This window comes from Aquila chrysaetos, chromosome 18 (assembly GCF_900496995.4).
Source record: "Aquila chrysaetos chrysaetos chromosome 18, bAquChr1.4, whole genome shotgun sequence".
NCBI classification, from domain to species: domain Eukaryota; kingdom Metazoa; phylum Chordata; class Aves; order Accipitriformes; family Accipitridae; genus Aquila; species Aquila chrysaetos.
In genome coordinates this window covers 18,302,516-18,323,642 of record NC_044021.1, presented here as the reverse complement: position 1 = coordinate 18,323,642, position 21,127 = coordinate 18,302,516, and the positions used below count along the sequence as shown (strand labels likewise).

Here is a 21,127-nt window from a genome sequence, read left to right as displayed (position 1 = left end):
CTGACAGTTATCAATATGCACTGTTTACATATGATCGCATTATGCATCCATCTTGCATCTGTGCTGTAGAGCTTGCTCAAATGCTTCAGAAACCTGCCTAGATCCTTGATGAGGTTACACTAATTTTACTTCAAAAAGTTGACTTTGGTATCTTCTTCTCCAGGCTTTGAAGTACCCTTACTTTCAAGTTGGCCAAGTTCTAGGACCTCCTCCACAGTATTTAGAGAAGCAGATGCCTATTAAACCAGTTCAGCCAACAGAGCCAAAGCCAGCTTTACCAAAACTGGAAGCTATATCCAAGCCCGAACCTCTGTCTTCACCTGATGTCCCTGACAAAACACAGCCACAACCCCTGTCAAAGGTTAACCACCAGCCCCTCCAGCAAATTCAGTTGCCTCAGAATACAGCTAACCAGCAAGTACCAAAACAGCAGCAGCAGCCACAGGCACAACCGTTTTTTCCAGCTATTAATAAAATCTCATCACCAGTAAGTTTTCTTCAATAAATACTTAGGTGGTTTTATTAAAAATTCTTACTATATTCAACCAAGCGATCCCTTGAAAATTGTCGTACTTTTTATTAGAGGGCATACAGATAGATAATTAGGGACTAGTTAAGAATATAACTGGCCACTTACTGAAATTTTACAGCAAATTAGAAGAATAGATTGCTAGTAACAACAATGTATGTTCACTTATAATAGCCTTTACTGACACGCTTATGCAGTAATGTAGTTATGACAGCTATCGTTTATTGACCTTGGAGAAACTATTCACAAAAATATTGTTAGTATACAATAGAGAAGTGGAAAGGGAGAGTTTCACTTGCCTCAAGCAGGAAAATACCTGAGAAAGTTCATCCAATTCCTAAGCTTGTAAGAATTTAACAAGTAAGATTTTTAGCAAGATGAATATTAAACTTTGGTTTGTAATCTTCATTTTGCTTTCCACTTATACTCACTGAACTACAATATAAAGTATGTTAAAAATAATAGATATTCAGAAAATACTGGAAAGCAAACTATAGTCAGATGAAAGGACAGTTTTAAAATCTAGTAATTTCTTTGGAAGGGAATGTTAAGGAAAGGCCTGACTAATTTCTTTCATTTGATATATTTACTTTGGGGCCACAGCAATTAGCACTCCTAAATCCTGAGCATGATTGCCGTGAATGTTCTGCACCGCTGTGCCCTACCTCTTGACAGTTCATCTACCACTGTTGAGAGCATGAGTTCAGCAAGGTACCAGTAGCAGAGGCTGAGCACTGAACTGGGTCTGCAAACAGAACATTAACTTCACTACTTCAGGTAGATTTGAGCAATTTAAGGATGGCAGTGCAAAAGAGCTACGCTCAAAATGCCTACCGGCATTACTGTTATGTTTTGTGCTTAAAATCATTCTGAGACTATGACCAAAATAGGCACAACACAATGGGAAAAATTCCCTCAAAGTTCTTAAGCGGTAGTCAGGAAGCGAACTAGATACAACATATAAAATTTTAGAATTTAATTGAAGCTTTTTTCCCCTATTTAAAATAGAAGCAAGCAGCTAGTGGCCCTCAGAATGGTGCTGTAGGTCCCAAAAGCTGCAGAAGACGATGGGGTCAGACTTTGGTAAAGGCTATGGATAGCTGGGATGACTTGGATGACACTGAATTTGGAATGTCATGTTCAAAGAAGGCTAGCATTGCACTGTTAAAAGAAAAGAAAAACAAGGAATGTCTTTTCAGGTAAGTCCTATAATTATAAAATCACAATTTTTTTAGTAAATAACGTCTAGTAGCTTCATAGATTGATTAAGACTAATCTGCTAAATTTTAAGTCACCAGAATTCTGCAAGAATGCAAAGAGCTGTACGAGCAGACCAGCTTTGGGTGTGGTGTTGATACAGTACCAGTAATATCCAAGCTGAATCAAATTTGTTTTCAGGCACTGTACAGTTTAGGTGTTTGTTGTGTTATTAAGAAACGATGTGTTTTACTGAAATCAGACATACCAACTTCATTTCCTTTGTTGGTTAAGTTTGGTACTAAGTTCTGCCACAGTTATCCATATTTGCTTTTATTCCGTAGTGTTGGATACATGTTTTTCTTCCAAGTCCCAGGTCAAACTCTCATGAGGTATGAGATTCGGCTGTTACTTTGTGGGAATAAATTCTACTGATAAAAGTAGGATAAGAGAAGAAGACTGTACTCTTCAGGCTAGGGTCAGCTTGTGGTATTCTGAGCTGGAGTTGTTGGTCACATTGTTTGCACATTTTGATTTTTCAGTGTGCCAGAACCAAAAGCTTCATGCTATATCCAGCCAGGAGAGGAAAATAAGGTTCTGATGACAAGTGATTCTGGAAGATCAAATACATCAGCAAAACAATACTATCTAAGACAATCAAGATATCTACCTGGTAAGGGTAAAAGTCAATACATATGCAAAATACAAGCTGTGAACAATCTAAGTACAGTACATTTAAACTTTAGATTTCACACTGGATAATTTTGTTTTTCATAACCAGGCTAAATTTTCAAGTTTTGGACTAAATGCCTTTCCCGGAACATATCACAACTGATTATAGAAGTTCCTGGCTATGTAAATGTGGAAGGGAGCTCAACACTGCTTGTACACCATAAAAGTTCACAGGCCTTCTTGTGACCAGTAACATGTAAAACCCTTAGTAATATGAATGCAACATCTCTTAGATTCCTAGGAATATATCCTAATTGACCCATAAGCAAGTGTATCTGAGGACTAGAGAAACTACATATAGTGCATAGTTCTCAGTTTTGCAGAGTCAGGAGGTTTGGGGTTTTTTTAACTTAAAGTTCTGATAAGCACAGTTAGCCTTCTTGGTAGGAAGTGTTTAGAATTATTAGCCACTCACACTGGTGGGAATTCACACACTCGCTTCCCTTCCCAAGGCAGTCATCCTCCTTAAAAATAAATAGATAGCTTAGTCTAAATCTGGTGATTTTATCAGGAAAATAACATTAAATGATGTAATTGCTAGGAATAAGAATGGGAAGGAAGAGAAAGAAAAGGGAATGTTTCCTTCAGTTAGTATTCTGAATATAGTCTATAATCAAATTATTTCCTTGGTGTCTCAGTATCTTTTCTTTATTACCATGATGGTTTGCACAATTACAGTAAGTGTATTGTGACTTCTACTGTAATCCACGTATGAGAATTTAGGTGCCTCACAGAGGAATTCCCGATTGTCAGGCAAGTTGTTTTGTTACAACGTGACACTAATTTCTCAGGAATTCATTAGGCCAGTGATGACTTCTGAACATGAAATCACTTCTTGAACGTTAAATAGGATGCCCAGAGACTCAACAGTTTAAGTCCAAAAGAAAAACAGGAAAAAAAAAAAAGGGGGGGGGGGGGGTGTCCCTATCTAAAGGTAACACAAATGGGAAGTTCATCTGTATTTCTTATCTTTTTTTAAGCATGCTTCTAATGTCTCTCTGGTTTTAGTAGAGTTTTCAATGAGAAAGGCATAGGTGTAAAAAATAATTAATTTCAGCACTTAAGAGAATAATAGCTCCAAGAAGCATATTTGTTATTTATCCATATTACTTTATTTCTGTTATCACCAGATCTGGGAGCTGCTTTCATGCTGTGTAATCCCATTAACTCTTGTAATGCTCGTAACATGCTGAAGTAACAAGAACCTCTTTGTCCTGCTTTTTAACTTATCCCTTGAAGAAAGAGTTTATTTTCAGTCTTGAGAACCCTAGTTTTTGATAGGTATTGTTAATTTGTGTTAATTGTCTGAGAGTCAAAAATATCAATAATGAGATTACGGTTTTATAGAAACCAAGTAACTGTACTAAAAAGGCTTTTAAAAGTTCTCTTGAAAGCAAGAGAATTGTTCTTAAATCAGTGTGTCTAGTTTTCATGGTTTGGCTGAAAAATCTAACCTAATCAATGGACATTGTTCTTTTACATTAATGGTGTTTACATTATACCACAAAGAATTCAGTGTTGTTTTACTGTTCTAGAAATGTCAATTTTTCATTGGTTGAATTATGTTTGAAAATTGATATTTATAACATTTTCCATAATTTGTTTTCTAAGGTGTAAACCCTAAGAGCGTCTCTTTAGCAGCAGTCAATAAAGAAGCATCGCATGGAACGTGGAACAACCACTTCTTTTCTAAACCGCTGGCACATACTGGAGGAGGAGTAACTTTCAACAGAAATACTACAGGTAAAAGTGTAATTAAAAGTGGTCACATTGTATCTCATCATACTTTATTTAACTAATTTAGTTAAGACCATCTGGTTTAACTTGTTGTCAGGCTTAGCTTCTAGGCTTTTTTTTTTGTTTGTTTCAATGACAGACTCTTAAAATAACAACTTCTTCATATGTAAACTATGTATTTTGCTTTCAGAGCATAAAGGAAGATAGAGCAGCCCCTTTTATAAAGTTCTGTCAAGATAAACTTTGTCCATAAACCTCTTAGACCATTATTTTACCGTGTTAATTTAAGCAAATACTTTGACCTCATTACTGCCTGGTCAGCGTGCTGTGGAACACTATCAAACAGCAGTCTCACATATGAAAACAAGATGGTGGGTGGTGTGCTCATGTAATAAAAGTTCTGCCTAATATTCTAAACATGTCTTTTAACAATCTGCTAGCCTTGTCCTAAATACTTTGCTGCATGAAAAGTCCCCTTATTTTCAGCAAGGAACCTGCAGTAAGGTGCCTTTTGGTAATACGTTTTGTGAAGAACATTATTATCAGCGTTTTATAGAGTGAAGACTAAGACTAGCTAAACAGCTTATCTAAGATTTCACTGAGGAAAGCATCAGACTCAAGACTAAAATCTGTCTTCTGACCACCAAGCCCTACACTTTAAGTACACAGTCCCATCACCCTGTTACGGGAGGTTACCTCGTTAACAACTTTGCAGTCATTGTCCAGCTAGCATGAGTCACTCCCAAATACTTTAATGCCAATAAACTGCCAAGCCTTACATGCTTGTACAGAAAGAACTTCAGAAGGTTTGTTTACATACAGATGCTGCACCCCTTTTTAATAGAACTTTAGTAGCCATTCTGCAGTGTCAACAAACCTGATTTCCCCTCTGAAAGTCAGGTGAGCTGCAAGTTGTTCATCTGAAATTATACGAAAGATTTTAGGAAGTGGAAAAATAACAGCACCTACCAGAATTTTGATGGAATAGAACAGACTTTTTTAAGCAATCATCATATGTACCTTTTTGTTTTCTGAAATACAGTATCTGGGTGCCTCAGAATTAATTCATATATTCATAAGATAGTCTTGCAAGGGAATTAGGCACAAAAAAGCAAAGAGCTGTTTCCAAAAGTATACATCAATAAGCTAGGCATCTACCTACAGAATTGCACTGAAAATAAAATTAAGATGAATGCTAATGGTAAAAATCCTGTTGTTGTCTTACTGGCTTACTTTAGATATCTACCAAAAGTTTAAAGAAAAAAAACTCTAAACCTGATCATTTTTGTATGTTGGAAAATACTTGGTATTATTTCCATCAGTATCTTAAATTGCATGTGATGTTTCATATACTGGGGAGGCAACAACATTTAAGACAGACACACATGAAACCAGGATGGCTGGTGCACTGATCACAAAAACACAACACCTGTAAATTATGTGTTTTCATATTGACACAACTGAAATTTGACACTGTGCTGTTTACTGTTTAAGTAACTATGTTTACTTTATTTAAGTGTTGGGGTTTTTTTTAATCTCATTCACAACATTGCTCTAAGGTGAAACAAGATAAGAGCAAATAGTTATAAATGCTTTACTTATGAAGAATTGTAAGGTTATGATCAGTCAACTTTGCAGATACGCCTGAGTGCTTAAACTTGTGATCTATGTATTTGTGTGACTGGAATGTGATTGCATTGTTGGTAAATCACATTTTTATTCCATTATTAGAAAGGACCTTGTAAAGTAACTTGTTAGAGTAACATTTCCTGCTTGAGAAAACATAGGAATGAGACATTATAGTTACGAAAATGTCAGGTATTTATTCTTTCTTGCTTTGTTTTCCCTCACTTCTTTTACATCACCTAGCCATGTTCTTCATACACTTTTTCTAAAGTTCTGTCTTTCCATCTTTTTCTTCCTTTCATTTTCCTTGTCTACAGATGAGAACTTAATTATACCTATTGAAAAGCTATCATGCAAAGAAAGGTTGAATGAAAAATTAGAGGATCCAAAAGGTAATTTATAGCAATTATAGCCTGGTTCTTTGCGCATTTCCTATTTGTTTTACATTTTCTTGTAAAAATTGCACTTATGCAGATTCCAGATGATAATATACTTCATTTTCAGTTGTAATCTGTTTTGTCAAACCTTGCTGGACTCTTAGCACTTACTGTGCTTTAAAAAACAGAGAATATTTTATTACCCTAATTATAATCCACAGCATGTCACTGCAGTGTTGCTGGATTACGGTGAAGAAGCAATTCTGAAGCAGCATATGCATCTCTCCTGAAGGACTGCTTGTTCATAACAGCACTTGGGACTTGCACCATTGGCTACATTCTTGATTCTCTATCTGTTACACTGATTTTACAGCACTGTGGTTGCATTGATTTTGGTGGAGTTACCTTAGCGTAAGAGGGTGGAAACTCAGGTTTCCAGGCAGCCTAGTTAGTGTCTAAACACACTGCTCGCTGGGAGCATTGTAAAGCTGCTGGAATGTTTCACCTCCCTCTGAGTTTCTGGCCCCTCTGGTGTGTCCTGCCTGTGTGGTATGTCTCATTGCAACTATTCATAGGGTTTTTTGAACTCGCTACCCAGCTCAAACAACTCAAGGACTTTATCCTTTATGAAGAATCAGGTGTGTGGTGTTTGAGGTAGGGGATACAGCCTGGGCCATGCTTGCACTTGCTGACATCATGGCCATAAGTGCTTGCCTACACACCTGCTGCCAGACCTCCTGGATGCCTGATGGATGAATACTTCTATAGCAAGAACCCCTTCTTTTGTACAGCAGTGGTCAGAGGTAAGGAACTGTGCTTTTCAATAGGATTTTTTTTTTTATTTATTTGTAGTTATTCTGTTATATTGAATTTTTTCTTTCCTCCTTCCCTTGTTCTCATCCAACAGAAGATCAACCCTCCAGACCCCTCTGTTTCACCTAGACTGTTCCTCCTGGCTGCACTCTTCCATTTCCTGCGAAAGGGTTCATAAAGGACATTGGACACTGAGAGGTAAGGAGAACCAAAAAATGGTGAGCAATTTTTGACAGATAGGCAGCTTTGCTGAGCTGTAGCTAAGAAGCAGACAGAAGTAGTCTTTTTGAGGTTATATTAGTTGAGGCCTGTCATGTTCTTATTTTCAGACCTCAGAATTTTAAGGAATATTACTGAACTGTCAGAGGTATGAACCACTCCCAGTGAAATAATTAGGAACTAGGGGAGTAATAGAATGTGTGTGTGTATGTGCACAGGCAGGTGAACAAACCACTAAAACTGTGTTGTTTTGTTTTTCAGGCAAATTCCTGAAAAGGAAGAACAACTTAAAGACTACAAGAAAGTTAAATTTTAATTAGAATACTTTATTAAAAGTTGTATTTTTCACCAGGACTCTTGTGTCATTCTTTACTGTACTGGAGACTGGCATCAACTGGACACAGGGAAGCCACAAGGAGATTTAACTATTTGCAGAACTGACAGAAGTGACAGTTTGGGGAGACCGGCAAAACTGAGTTAGCTGAATGCTTTTTGTTAATGTTCCTGAACAGGGACATATGCAATGACCCAACACAGCTGTAACTAGCTGAGGATACCTTTTGGAGTTTGTACATGACCAGTTTTGCAGCTTATAGATCCTCTGCTCTGAAATTACCACAGAGGACTGGGAGTGTTTGTGTGAAGAGGAATGTTTTGGGATTGTACTGAGGCCAGGTGTTTAGGAGACAGAAAAACTGTCAAATCAGATATTGCGTGTTTTACTGCAACTACCATTGAAACTATGCTGAATATTAATATAAAAATACTCACACTTGATAAAGGTCACATTAAAACTACTGTGTATGGCCTTGTAGTTCACAAATTTAATACTACTGAATATAGAACCAAATCACTAGAGAAAAGCATTTCTCTCTGGACATTGTGCCAGCATGGTCTTAACACTGTCCCAAGTGATGACAGACACAGAGAAGGTAAGAAATTTCCTTGGAGCAGGGAGCCTAAGTATTGTAACAAATCCCTCTGGCATTGGACAATAATTTCAGTACTAATTTTGTCTGTAAATGCACAATGTTTCTCAGCTTCCAAATGAGGATGGTTATGTCAAACTTCCCAAGGTAGCACTGCTTTAAAGAAAGATCTGGACCAAAACTAGGCATAATAGAATTATAACTGGGGTTGAAGAAAGAGGGTAATTAGGTCTGACTTTCATAGCAGGCCTTTAACTGTGGAACCAGCCGAGTCAACTTCAAGTGGTGCACCACTTCCCACAAGAGAAGTCTGGTTCCATTACTTCAGATAGATTTAGGCTGAACATGTTGAACAAGAGTACTGTTGAGTACTGGTTTTCATATACTGAAGCACTTAAATGAGCTTCCAGTAAAGCAAGTAGCTGTAAGCAAAAGCTAAGATCCTACCTTTCTCTCAAACTCAGTGTAAACCTTTCTATATGGTCTAAGTTTAATGAAAGTACTAATGAAATGTTCATCCTGCTCTGTTGTCTTTATTCCTGCTGAACTGCAGATCAGATGTACTGGATCTGCAATTTAGCAAGTCTGTTAAGTGCTGTAAAGGGTCCGGCTAATATACAAAGCAAACAATGAATATGTATTTTCTTCCAACAGACAAGCACTAGGGAGTTTTTAAAGAACACTCCTACTTAGTACTCTTGTGGTACTGCAAATATATTTTAAAGTGACTATAAAAAGTAGGCAAGGTTTTTTGAATCTAACTGAAAATACTAAAACTCTGTAATGTCAACAGGAAATCCTGGCTTTGTAAGTGGTGCTACTTACAACCCATCAGGAGTATATATCCCTTCCTTTCACAAAAAAGAAGTTGGATCAGCTGGACAACGGATACAGCTAGCTCCTCTTGGTGCACCTGTATCAGGTAAGAAACATACTTTTACCATACATATGAGACAAAGAGAAATGTTCATTTCCCATGCTTCCTAAAAGACTTATTAGCCCTTAGTAAGGTTTTCCTCAAGTTTTATAAATAAAATTCTTGAGCATAAATTGTTCTTGACATAAGTGAAATGAATGTAGGTATCTAGAGGCAGTCCTGATAGCTAGAGAAACTATTGCTACTATTATTTGTTAGGTAAAAGAGAAGATAAAGGTGCAAACCTTTTGTAATTCTAGAAGGTTTGGACCATTTGCTAAACTACTGTTCATTAGTGGTGAAGGGCTAAGCAGAATTGTAAAAATTCGTAACCCCACAACTGTAAATGGTCATATAGACTGGACACAAATAAAAATCCATGATTTACGTAGCTAGCAGGAACTGATACAGTCACCAACTAGTAAGTATGCAAAATAGGTAAATTCAAGTTCTAAAAAAAGTCTTATTTGAGTGGATTTGGAAGAATTTTCTTGACAGTGACTTTTGTGTAGCTTGGGGCTGTCTTGTGGGGGTCTTTAATCAGTTTAATGTCACTTAATGCAATTGAATGATGCTGATCCATGCTTACAGTGGCCTCAATTTCAAAAAAGGCAAAGACCTTCATTAAGCAACTTAGAAAATTCACAAATAATGTTACAGATATGGTATAAGCAGTAAATCAAAATTATTTTCTCTTATTTACTGGCCCTGTGGTTTCTGCAGTGGTCATGTAAGGCAGTTTTTCACTGTGTCTTCACCTTACTGTGTCAGCTATGTAAGTCTGTGGATACTGAGATGATACCAGTCTTGTACCCATGAGCACTTTGTGAAGTGAAACTTTCAATGTTGCTACACTGTAGAAGGTAAAAGCCAAATGAGAATACAAATGACCAGTTCTTAATAGCTATGATACAGTAATGACATAGCTGTACATTATATTAACAAACACATTAAAAGACTGTTCCATTCATCAGTTAAAAACAATGTGAACTCTGTTCTGAATGTACCTTGGATCCTCTATGGTATGGATGACATTCTGAGCACCTTCTTCATTGATAAGTTTCCAATTCAGAGAAGATGAACAGAAGTGCTCAGGATGCAGGAGAAACTGGTCTGTACGTGAAGATTTAGAGCCGTTGTCCAAACCCAACAGCACACTTCTCTAGTTACTTCAGAGGAAATAGCAGGACCCTAAACTAATTGTGAACTGTTTAACTAAAAGGCCTATGGCAGACCAATCTGATATGGTCCTGCTTAACAATGATGTCTTTTTGCTGACTTGCTCTTTTGAGTTACCTGTTCCCCTTAGGAACTTGCAAGTGACTTCTGAGAAGGAGAGAGGGAGGGAAGGAAGGATATGGCACGCATATATAAAATACGCTTAAATGTACACATAGTCTGAGTTGATCACAAGCCCACCAGGGAATGCTGGTGCTGCACTTCATTATCTTACCAACTCACTGCTGCAACACAACAGCGAGAGTTTTGATTTGTCACAGTGCATGGATCAAGAAGTTCACAGGAGGACAAAATCTGCAGCTATCTCTAGACTGCTGTGAATAGTGAGAATGAAAAGGAATTACATATGGTGATCCAAAGGGAAATAAATTCCACTGTTAATCTGTAATTAGAAATGGAAAATGTGTAGTGAAAGTCAGAAAGGCTGGCAGATGGAGGTCAATTAAGAGACTCTTCCATGTCCTGTAGAAAAGCAAGAATCCTATTGCTTAAATCCCTCATATTTAGCCTAAACTCTGCAGACTTGCATGGGAAGAGAGATAAGGATGAAGCAAATGGCAGGTTTTATCTCCTATCTGTCAATATTTGAAATTAACATTTTTGGTGACCCTTTGCTTTGTATTATCCAAACTGAAATAAGTTATGCTCTCAATTGTTTTTGCTCTCTTCATTTGTTAATGCCATAATTTAAATAATTTAATGTAGTATAAAAGATCAGTTTCTCTGAGGAAAATGCCAAGACCTGAGAAAAGTGACCTTCATTGCCAAGAGAGGGTAGGCTGGAATGGTACTTGCTGGTAAAAGATAGGGAATGTCAGCCTACAATAAAAAGGAACAGTATTAGTTTTCAAAGAGGTGGAGACTTGACCCCCAGTTTCAGTTCCTTGAGATTCCTCCCTTTTTAAATGTCTTGATTCTCACTTGTTCCTTAACGGGTTCAACCCACTGTTGAAAAATACCACCAAAAATAGGTGATTTTCCATAAGAAACAGAATGATACATAGCCACACACACACAAAAAATTATTTTATCCATAACATCTTAAATTAAAAGAAGGTATCAGTAATACCTATAAAAAGAAGACTAAACTACAGAAGTAGGAATGGAAGGGGCAGAATATACTTTAGGAATGCTAAGGAAACAATGGTAAGGTATAGCAGGAGTCTGGATAAGGATTGGGAAGATGGCTGAATTGGTGATGAACATGAAGAAAACCCATGAGCTGTCAGCCCCTGCAGCAGGGCAATTACGTTAATCACATGAAGCTTGAGGAAATAGCAACTATCATCTGAAATGCAGAAAGGGGAAATCTGCATAGGAAGGCCAGGAAGACAGTAGTGCACTACACCCAGTGCCTGAGACCAGGTGAATGCCAATATTAAGGGATAAAAAAAAACCTGCAGACTTGGAACAGATCTCATGAAATCAATAGAGAAACATGAAATGAAGAGGACTCACCACCAGGTATACCAGGAGTTCTCAGCTAAGCAGGAAGGGAATAAAAGGCATAAAATCTCAAAAGGAACAAGATGATCTCCAGAAGCTGTCCTTCAGTCTAGGCTGTTTGGGGTCTTAATAAGTTTATCAATGTTATAATTACATGCTTTTTTAAATATTTGAGATAGAGGAAAGAACACTTCCATCTGTAGCAGTTCTGTAATAGGTGATAGAGTTGTAGACATACACATCAGTTTTTCTGAATTTCAGCCTCAATGTTTTCTCAAGGGATTGCTGCAAAACAAGTATCCAGTAGATGAGAATTACTAATAAGATATACAAACTATAGGAAACATTAACTTTATCTGAAAACAAGCATGGACAGCATATCAGAGACCAAAGCATCCTGCTGTGTTAGCATCCTTGAGTACCACAAGTCACCTTTAAGCTCTCATTCTTTTATCCATAAAGGAGTGAAATACCTTTTGAGACATAACTAATTATGAGTTCTTGTTACTTTCAGATTATTCCTGGAAAACCAAAGCTGCTCGTGCTCAGTTACCAGGTCCTACTTTCAACTCAGCAGCAAAAAACATGAGTATTTTAACTCGCCCACCAACAATTCAGCCAGTACATGGAAGAACAGACTGGGTGGCCAAATATGGAGGAAACAGGTAGAAAACACCATCCTTTATAGATACTAGATGAGCTGTGTTCAATTCTCCTGCACTGGAAACCTGAAATGCCTATTTGCTCTAACTTTGCCTAAGACTATGCAATAGTAAAGAAGAAAAGAAGACCTTGTGTTCTATTACCTGTATAATACATGTAATACCACATAAAATACTGGCTATAAAGTAGGATTTATTGAAGTATTGAGTAACACACATTGCCAAAACTACCGAGAAGTAGATTTCACTCGACATTTTTCTCTAGATGGATCTCCTAGCCTCATACTCTTAAAACAACCGTTACAGTTGTTTGCCCAATGCAACGTCCACTGTTGGCATATGCTTGAAGCACACAAGCAGCTAGAAGCAGGCCTAAAGCAGAGCAGCACCAGGCTTTCAGGTTATTAGGCTGGTTCCTTACCAGACAGATGAGAGTGAAAGCACAGATCAGGCTTTGTGAAGACCACCACGCTCTCCTACAAGGACTTCAGAACTCACTTCTACCTAAGAGTTACCTAGGGTCTGTAATGTGCAAATATTTATAACAGCAATGAGAACTTAACTCCTGGTAGTAGGATATAAGCAATCCACTGATAAATACTACACAAGGAAGGTCTAAAGACTTGGCCCATATATGGCTATAGAATGATAAAGCAATATTGGATAATACCTAAACAAGTACTGAATGCTAGACCTACCTCATCAAGCTGTAGAGAACCTAAAAAATTAGATTCTACTGTTATAATTAACTTATGACCATTTTTGGTTGAAGATCTGTGGAGATTTATATCTGTCCTGTCAAGGGAATGTCACAGTGACATTTTAAGGAGCCTGAATTACTGCAGTCTTGTCAGTCATTTTAAGGGTGAATTAGCCAGAAAGGCATAAATTATCAGTAAACTTCTGGTTTTACATGCCTTTATTGGGTGATCAAACTTAACTACAGAAGTTGAATAAGCTACATGAGGGAGGATATTGGGCTGTTCCTCAAATACATTGCTTTCTGGTTTAGATCTTAAAGGCCAAGTTAGGTACCTGAAAACACACACAAACTTTAATACCTCACTGTCTATATGCTCATTCAGTACTTTCCCTGGCTTTTATGCCAAGTTTTATAGTAATATTCCGCAAATGACCTTGCAATGTACAATAAATTGGTTTTAGGATGTTGAGCTAGGCTACTTCTGTTAACAACTGCATATAGAATAGATGCTTTAGACTTAGTAGTTACATTAAACCTGCCATTTTAAAGTACAAAATTACTATGTTCTTTAAAGATGTAAAGCTGTTAATAATTACTTTAAGCATTGTAAAAAAGAAATGTATTTGTATGGCTTTTATAACTGCATATAAAAATTTAAATTCCTGTTGTTGACCTAATGTGCTGTAATATATGGGTTATGTTAACTTACTGGAAATCAATTTAATCTACAACAGTTGTACCAAAAAGTCAAGTATTCTGTTATGACAATTGCACCCAAAGAAAACACTATTTTAATACTGGAAGAGCTATACAGGGCTAGGGATATCTGGTTAGTAATGCACTAGAGAGTTTAATTCAATTGCCATTGGTCTAGGCTTAAGTATTTGTCATTCCCTTAGTACTAACAGATGTACCTATGCTATTTAAATGCATCTTAATTTATCCAGAGAATATATCTGTAACTGGCTAGGGCAATGAAGGACAACCTCAGACTTTCTATAACAGGCATAAATGCACTGGTTTTCTAATTAAAAAACATGAGAAATGAATCATTCATCTATAGTACAAGATGCCAGTGACTTAGTTAAAATCACAGTCTGGTCAAGGAATTAACTAATAATGTGTCCATAGCTCACGTGTCCGTAAGTCACCTAGAGCAGAAAAATAAATAGGTACTATTTATGGCACTAAATAGGGCTAGAAGAAACATGCTGTCCTTACCACATGCTAATGAACATTGAAATGGCTTTGATGTAACCATAACAGCCTTTACTTGTCCATAATCAAAGCATGACAAGTGTTAAGATATTCTTCTTGCAAACAGCAAGAAAAAAAAAGTAATGAGACTAACAGGCTTTGTACAGTCATTTTAACTGATTCATTGATACACATTGAGCTGTTAGTACAGAAATGCCATCTAATGCTTAAGAAATTTAGTATATGCTAATAAAGTTCCAAGGGAGTAAAAAGTATATAAGGCTAAAGCTTTTCTCTCTGCCTTTTGTCTGGATTACTGTTGTTTCTCCTGAACATGAGAAATGGTATCAGGAGTTCTACCAGCAGTTCTCAATTCAAGCTACTGCTTTCCAAAGCTCATGAAACAGCAGCAAGGCTTAACACTTTGGTCTAAGAGTTTAAAAGCTTATCAGTCCAATTCCCTTTGCTTTCTATTGTCTTTATTCCATTAAAAGACAATTGCAGCCCAAATCCACGAGTTACCTGATTTGAGACCAGCATTATACAATTAGAAAACTGCTGGATTGTGGCTGTTCTCAGTTTATTGCAAGAGATGCATTTATGTTTGCAGCTTACTTCCACAGAAGATAACTGCTTCAAAAGCAATGTGAAGAGGTAAATAACCCACATGGTAGTTTAAAGAGAAGTGTCTTAAATGCTAATGTCTGGCTTATTAACCTTTTCAAGCTAGAGCAAAGGCATTCAGACACCTGTCCGCCAACACTGGCTCCACAGCCTGGGATTAGATACTTAAAAGGACCATCTGCTGTCCTGCACACCCCTTGTTTCTACACAGGGAGGTAAGAGGGAAAAGCAAATATGGGTGAGCACCTGAAGCTGAACTCTGCAGGATGATGAATAAGGGCTCTAGGAAGGTGCCCCAAGTACAGTTGCCCCTCAAGAGATCTCACTGCCTGTGCTCAAGCCAGCTCTGACTCAACTTGCATGGCCTGGGACCAGGCTGCTGAGACCCTTGCCCTTGCCAGAGCTGTGCTGCAGCTGTGTCCATGCCTGGCCTTGTCCCTGCCGATCTGGAATCCAGCCTGCCTGACTTGGCATCTTGGCTTGACCTCATCCCTGTGACTTGCCTGGCAACCCACTGCACTGCTGGCAGAGCCTGGCTACCGCTATCGGACTAGCTCTGCACCTCCTGCTCAGGCAACGCGAGGTCACTGCCCTGCCTATTTTGCTGCAACAAGGAAGGAGGGAAGGAAGAAAGATCACAAAATGTCATCCTCCTGCTAAGGTACTAGCCTGCTATTTAGAGAACTCTGAGCAACTGCAGAGTCTCACCAATCTAGTGGATCAACCCCACTGTTTCCATCTCTCCCAGTACCAGCCACCAAAGAAGAAAGGTTGAGGAAATCGAAGCTCAGGACCTGTGCAGAAAGGGACATAAGTTAAATAAGACCAGAAAAGGGATACATTACCATCAATGCATAGCTCCCAGGATTATTTCTGCACAGCAGGTTTATATTTAGAATGATTTCAGGCATCAAGGGAATCAACTGAGGACAAAGACTGATCAACTGAGCCCTTTGGTCTTTAAACTTTCATAGAGCATTTTTCAAATCTAAAATAGAAGATTCCTCTCAGAAAAAAAAAAAAAACAAACCCCCAAAAAACCAACACAAAACTTACTAATATAACACTTGTCTGAATATGTGGTCTGTAAGCTTTTTTCTTTACACCTCTCCCTAGTTCATGGGATTTTTACATTTACAATTCACTAGATTCAGGGAATGGAATAGTGATTATTTATACAATTCGTGTTTGCAAATATATCCAGACACCCTGCAGGAAAGGCACCAAACTGTATCAATCCAGATGAACAATTAAAGAAAAAAATATTTGTGTCGAACACGAAAGTTTGTAATAATAATTTGTTGGTTTATTTAGAATAGCATTTTAATTCTCATGAAATGCAAGAGCTATGCCTACAATTCAGCATTATCTAATAAATCGTATTTTTGATTTATGAATAATCATCTGTAAAAGTGAAATGAATGACAATTAGCTGGGCACTTTTCTTTACAAGTAATTGCAAGTAACAGGTTTGCATTCATTGCATCACAGCAGAACCTTGACAGCCTGCTCTGTGATTGTGTTTTGTGGGACCAGGTTCTAACAGACAGTGCTGGGAGAACAAAGTCCCTGATTGACAAACATCATGACTGGATAAACTGGCAAGGAAAGAGAGAAGTAACTAATAAGCACATTTGTTATATTAATTACTAGTGACAAATTGGCAATTCCTCTCCCCTTGTTTTAGAGGTATAGATGATTTTAGAATGCTAAGTCCAGACATACATTTAAGCTTCAATCCTGCAACTGTGTATGCAAGTGCCAAGAGTTCTTTGCCTACAGGAAGCTGCAGGACCAGAAGCTAAACTAATGCTATACTCATATTTTCTTGCTTCACTGTGCAGAAAATGTTAAGACAAATACCATTTTGGAAGACATAACAAGGGCTCTCAATGTCGGTCCTTTAAAAACACAACCCACATGCATTAGGATATGAAAAATACAATGCATAGACAGCAGTGCCTTTTCCACTTTTGTGTAGCACATTTAGGAAGTTGCATTTTCAGGCTTCTCAATCACATATCTTCAAGTGACTTGATGCAGACTTATGGCTTAATAGGCTTTTCCATGATCTGCAATCCAAGCCGTCCAACCATCAGTAAACTGTTGAACAGAATAGTTGTTATAAAAAAAAAGTGGAGGCAAAAATCCCATAAAGAATAAGAACATTGACATGATTTCATTTAGCTGAACTCCACCAGAAGATTTCTTTTTTCACAGAACTTACCACATAACATTTTTAAAACAATACAATCCACAAATAAGTTAAATAAAATGCCTATTCAAAAATACAGACAGGAACAAAAGACAGGTGACTACCTGGCACCAGCAATTATCCCAGGCATTGCTTTCCTGGAGTTGTAAAATCTCATTCCCATAACAGCAGACAAGGTTCCAGACGCCACTGTTGAAAAGAAGCCCAGTCAGAACTATTTGAAACAGAAATACCAGCGCAGCACTGCGACGCTTGGACATTCAGCAGTGCCAACTAAACAGGCCCACCCACCCACAGGAACACCTCCCTCCTCTCTGGAAGGAAGCACATGCAAACATTTTACTTGTTTTCGTTAAATAGTAGAGCTGTTGCAAGCTTTTCAGCAGCTTTGGTAAGCATGCTCCACTGCTCAGTAGACTTGAGTAGATCTCATCAGGGTTGAGACTACTGTCTAATTGCCCACAACCTCCAATCCTCTGCGCACATCACTAACTCTCCCTCAGTTTCTCCTTATTTGCAGAAGAATGATTATTTTCTCAAATACAGATAGGTTCAAAACTGCCAGAAAGCTAGGATGGTGACAGAGTTCACTATGTGTGGGAAGCAAATATAATTACAGTTCCCATTTCCCTGTGACATTCTGAACTGAATGGAGGGTGGCACTAAATACTACAACCAGAAATGAAACAAGCCCACTTGAAAATATGAATTAGCAAGCAGAAAGCAATCTAAGGGATCAAACTGAAAAAGCAACTAACATTTTAAACATCACTCCAAATTATTTAATCTCCAAATCTGGAAAAAAAAAAATCCCATCAATATTAACATAAAAATTACAGGGCCATTGTTTCTTCAAAGAAAAAAGGCAGGTGGAGGTGTTGTATACCTTTCTCCAAAGCTTCAAGTTCATTTGCATCAGATAGGGCAAAAGATACTCTAAAGATATTCTGTCAAGGTTCTTTTTCTGGATTTCTACCCGTGATGTACTGTCACCAACCTAAAGCTCAGCGGGAGCCACAAGTGCGTATCGCGGCAGGGCTGAGGAGGAATGGATGAATAAAGAGTTGTACTAGACTGGGACACAACACCGCTTTCAAGAGGTCCACTTGAAAGCACTACATGCACCACATCAGGATACACGGAAGCTGCCCATCTTTCTGTCATGACGCTGCCTAAACACTCGTGCTGGAGATGCACAGCCACTCCCACGGCATGCCGGAGTGGAAGAAACAGTCCACAAATGAAAGCTTTGCTCACATGGGAGCTGTGTTTTACATTTCATTCCTTACTGACAAAGCAGTTTGGTCCTCTGCAGTATCTACCAGGGGCTTCATAAAGCCTTTCCGCACATTACATGATAAAGTCCTATGGGTTTCAAATAGTCTTAAAGCACTGTAATGCTATAGTATCATAACACTAATAATACTATGGCGTAGTTACAGAACTAGAAGGAACCTCAAGAGGTCATCTAGGCTCACCTAGTGCCCAAAGGCAAGATCAATTCCTGCCAGATACTGGTTTAACCAGTTATTTAAGTCCTGCCATGATGCAAGTCCCTGAGGTTCACCTGGTCTCTTCCAGTGCTTTATAATACTTTCCACTGTCATTTTATCCTTCTCCTTTACCTGAAGGGTTAACTGCAAGCTAAACCTATAACTTCTTGTCCCACCTACTGCAAGGAAGTGTAATAGATCATTGCCTCCTTTCTTTTACATACTTCAGACTGTTTCTTCCACAGCATATGATGCATTAAAACATACACTGCTCTTCTGAGATGCTTGTGCAAACCAAAGCCACATACTGCTTGTCACAGTGCTGTCACTATTGCAAAAATGCTTATTCCACGACAATATGCTAAAAACGCTGCTTCACAACCAAACATTTTTCACGTATGTTTCCTGTGCCTACGTTAGTTTAACACGGTATCTAACCTGGCAGAGGAGATGGATATTTCTCACCAACTCCGGCTTCAAGACGCACAACCTAGCTTTTAGAACCAGGCACCGTGCTCTTACACAAATACCTCCTGGCTGTGGGCAGGAGGTCCTGCCACCGCTTACAACATTTGTACAAAGAAAAAGGGCACAGGTCAGCTGAAATACGCTAGAAAAAAGGTTACTATTCCCACTGCTACCAGTAAGGCTTAGTACTCGGGTGCCGAGCAAACTTACCGAGGGAAAGCCACACATTCTTTGGATCTTTGGACTGCTGGTAAGCGCCTAGTCCTGCTAAGCCACCAAAGAGAAGCCCGGCAGCTAGAGAAGGGACGCTGCCTTGGAGAAAATGAGAGATAAAGCAGTTAGTAAAAGAACACATATAAAGCTAGTCTGCAAACCAAACAAAAGCACTTGCAAGTTTCCAAAAAAATCCACAAAACCCACCTAAACAAAAGATAACGGAGAGGAGGTTTTTTTATTAGCGAGGAACTTCGCCGAGCTCAGCCGAGCGCCGTTCCCCATGCCACAAGGATTCAGCCCCGTTTGCCGCGGTCGCTCCCCGGCAGCGGACCAGGCCCCCCGCGCCCGAGCAGAGGCGGCCGCCGCCTCCCGCGGGGCGCCCAGGGCGCCGGCGGACACCCCGACAGACAACCCCGACACCTCGCCGGGCTCCCCCGAGGCCGGCCCGGGCAGCGGCGCAGCCCTCCCGCCCGAACACCCGCCGAGCGGGCCGGGGCCGGGCGGAGCGGAGGAGGGCCGCCGGCGGGCAGGGCCGGGCTCGCCGCCGCCGGCACCTACCTGCCTTGGCGTAGCCGACGACGCCGCCCGCCGCCACCAGCGCCGCGTAGCCGAAGCCCAGCCAGTCGTACTCCATCTGCGGGCAGCGGAGGCCGCGGTCAGCGCCCGGCCTCGCCCGCCGCCCCCCGCTCCGACCTTGGGCCGCCCTCCCCGCGGCGGCACCGCCTCCCCCGGAGGTCCCGCCCGGCGGCGGTGACGGGCAGCCGGGGACGGGCCCTGCGCGTTCGGCGGCAGCGCGCCGTGGCCGAGGCCGAGGCGAGGCCTGGCCGGGGCCCGCGCTGAGGCGGGCGAGGGAAGCTGCGAGGCGGGCGAGGGAAGCTGCGAGGCGCGTCCCGGTCCTGTGGTGCTTTAATCACCGGAGATTAATTTGGTCTGTTGCCACTTGATAACACGGAAGGAGAGTCACCGGTGCCTGGTTTGCGGCCGCAGGCTGAAGCCCCGCAGCGAAGGCGAGGAGGCACAGCGCTGTCTCCTGCTTTTCTCGGGCCTGCTCCCGCAGCTGCGCTCCCGGGGACTCTTCCACACCTGCTGCCCGGCTGCTGGGGTACCTCCGGTGTTGCGGGCACGCACAGAACACGCATCTTCCTAGGGGCGGGGGGATTTTTTGGAAGTCTATGGGTGTGCTCAGCCGCAAGGGAAGAGTTATCCGCAGCGGGGAACGGCAGGCCTGCGGCCGCGCGCGTCGCGTAAGGCCGAAACCGCAGCTCCCGCTGATGTCGGCTGGCTCTGGGGAACGCGTGGCCGCGGGCTCTCCGTCTGCGGCAGCTCCGCTCGTCGCCCCGCGCTGAGCGCGGGCTGCACCAGCTCAGCCGGACCCGCGGCCCTTTCTGCTGAGCTGGGTCAGGGCCGGGGAGCCAGCTAGCGTCTCAGCTCTCCTATTAACCGTACCGTGGGGTGGAAAACGAGCACCCGGCAGTGCCTGCTGGACCTGACGAAATAGCGTGCCTTAGGAAGATAAAAGCTCGGGAAGAAACTCTCAACTCCCGCATCCGACAGATACTTTAAAACCCCGTAGGAGAAAGTTCCGCTTAATTTGAGACTTGGCAAGCACCAGCCCTGTCAGCTCATACGTCCCATTGCAAGCCCAACTGCTATGCTGCAGAGCCACAGAGCAGAGTACTCCACGTCTTGCACGACTACCTGCTTGCATTAATAGACCAGTTAAACAAACCCTGATGATGAGTTCAAGATTTGTCCTAGGCTAAGATGATAGCAAGCAAGGGGTGAAGCA

At 40.4% G+C, this 21,127-nt stretch overlaps 2 protein-coding genes and 1 long non-coding RNA gene across 14 annotated transcripts in view; 1 reads left to right on the top strand and 2 right to left on the bottom strand.

Moving 5' to 3' along the window:
* The window catches only part of MAK (male germ cell associated kinase), a 32,696-nt gene extending 16,678 nt beyond the window's left edge, over positions 1–16,018 (top strand). For 5 of the 12 annotated variants that reach the window (XM_030041628.1, XM_030041631.1, XM_030041627.1 and 2 more), the window contains 7 exons: positions 164–487; positions 1,538–1,728; positions 2,269–2,399; positions 4,070–4,201; positions 6,139–6,213; positions 8,953–9,081; positions 12,275–16,018. In XM_030041628.1, the coding sequence (XP_029897488.1) occupies positions 164–487; positions 1,538–1,728; positions 2,269–2,399; positions 4,070–4,201; positions 6,139–6,213; positions 8,953–9,081; positions 12,275–12,429 (1,137 nt within the window). In that variant the 3' untranslated portion in view covers positions 12,430–16,018. Of the gene's footprint in view, positions 1–163; positions 488–1,537; positions 1,729–2,268; positions 2,400–4,069; positions 4,202–6,138; positions 6,214–6,419; positions 9,082–12,274 lie in introns of those variants that run through there. The other 7 variants (XR_003927312.2, XR_003927314.2, XR_003927313.2 and 4 more) reach the window with 7 other exon arrangements.
* On the bottom strand, positions 7,536–12,277 carry LOC115352889. The gene is made up of 2 exons (XR_003927316.1): positions 11,773–12,277; positions 7,536–9,072 (listed from the first exon to the last, which is right to left on the bottom strand). It is a non-coding gene; the product is annotated as an uncharacterized LOC115352889 (long non-coding RNA).
* Positions 16,019–16,230: 212 nt separating the features above from the next.
* Positions 16,231–20,066, bottom strand: LOC115352887 (transmembrane protein 14C-like). The gene is made up of 4 exons (XM_030041637.2): positions 19,897–20,066; positions 19,333–19,434; positions 17,266–17,350; positions 16,231–17,049 (listed from the first exon to the last, which is right to left on the bottom strand). The coding sequence occupies exons 1-4, from the start codon at positions 19,970–19,972 to the stop codon at positions 16,992–16,994; spliced, it is 321 nt and encodes a 106-aa protein (XP_029897497.1). The 5' UTR covers positions 19,973–20,066; the 3' UTR covers positions 16,231–16,991.
* Between the last annotated feature and the right edge of the window lie 1,061 nt (positions 20,067–21,127).

Coding starts and splice junctions, on each gene's coding strand:
- LOC115352887 (XM_030041637.2), bottom strand. CDS start 19,972: ATGGAGTACGACTGGCTGGGCTTCGGCTACGCGGCGCTGGTGGCGGCG. Junction 17,351..19,332: donor GAATGTGTGGCTTTCCCTCG/GTAAGTTTGCTC, acceptor TCTTTTCAACAG/TGGCGTCTGGAACCTTGTCT. Junction 17,050..17,265: donor GGGATAATTGCTGGTGCCAG/GTAGTCACCTGT, acceptor TCTGTTCAACAG/TTTACTGATGGTTGGACGGC.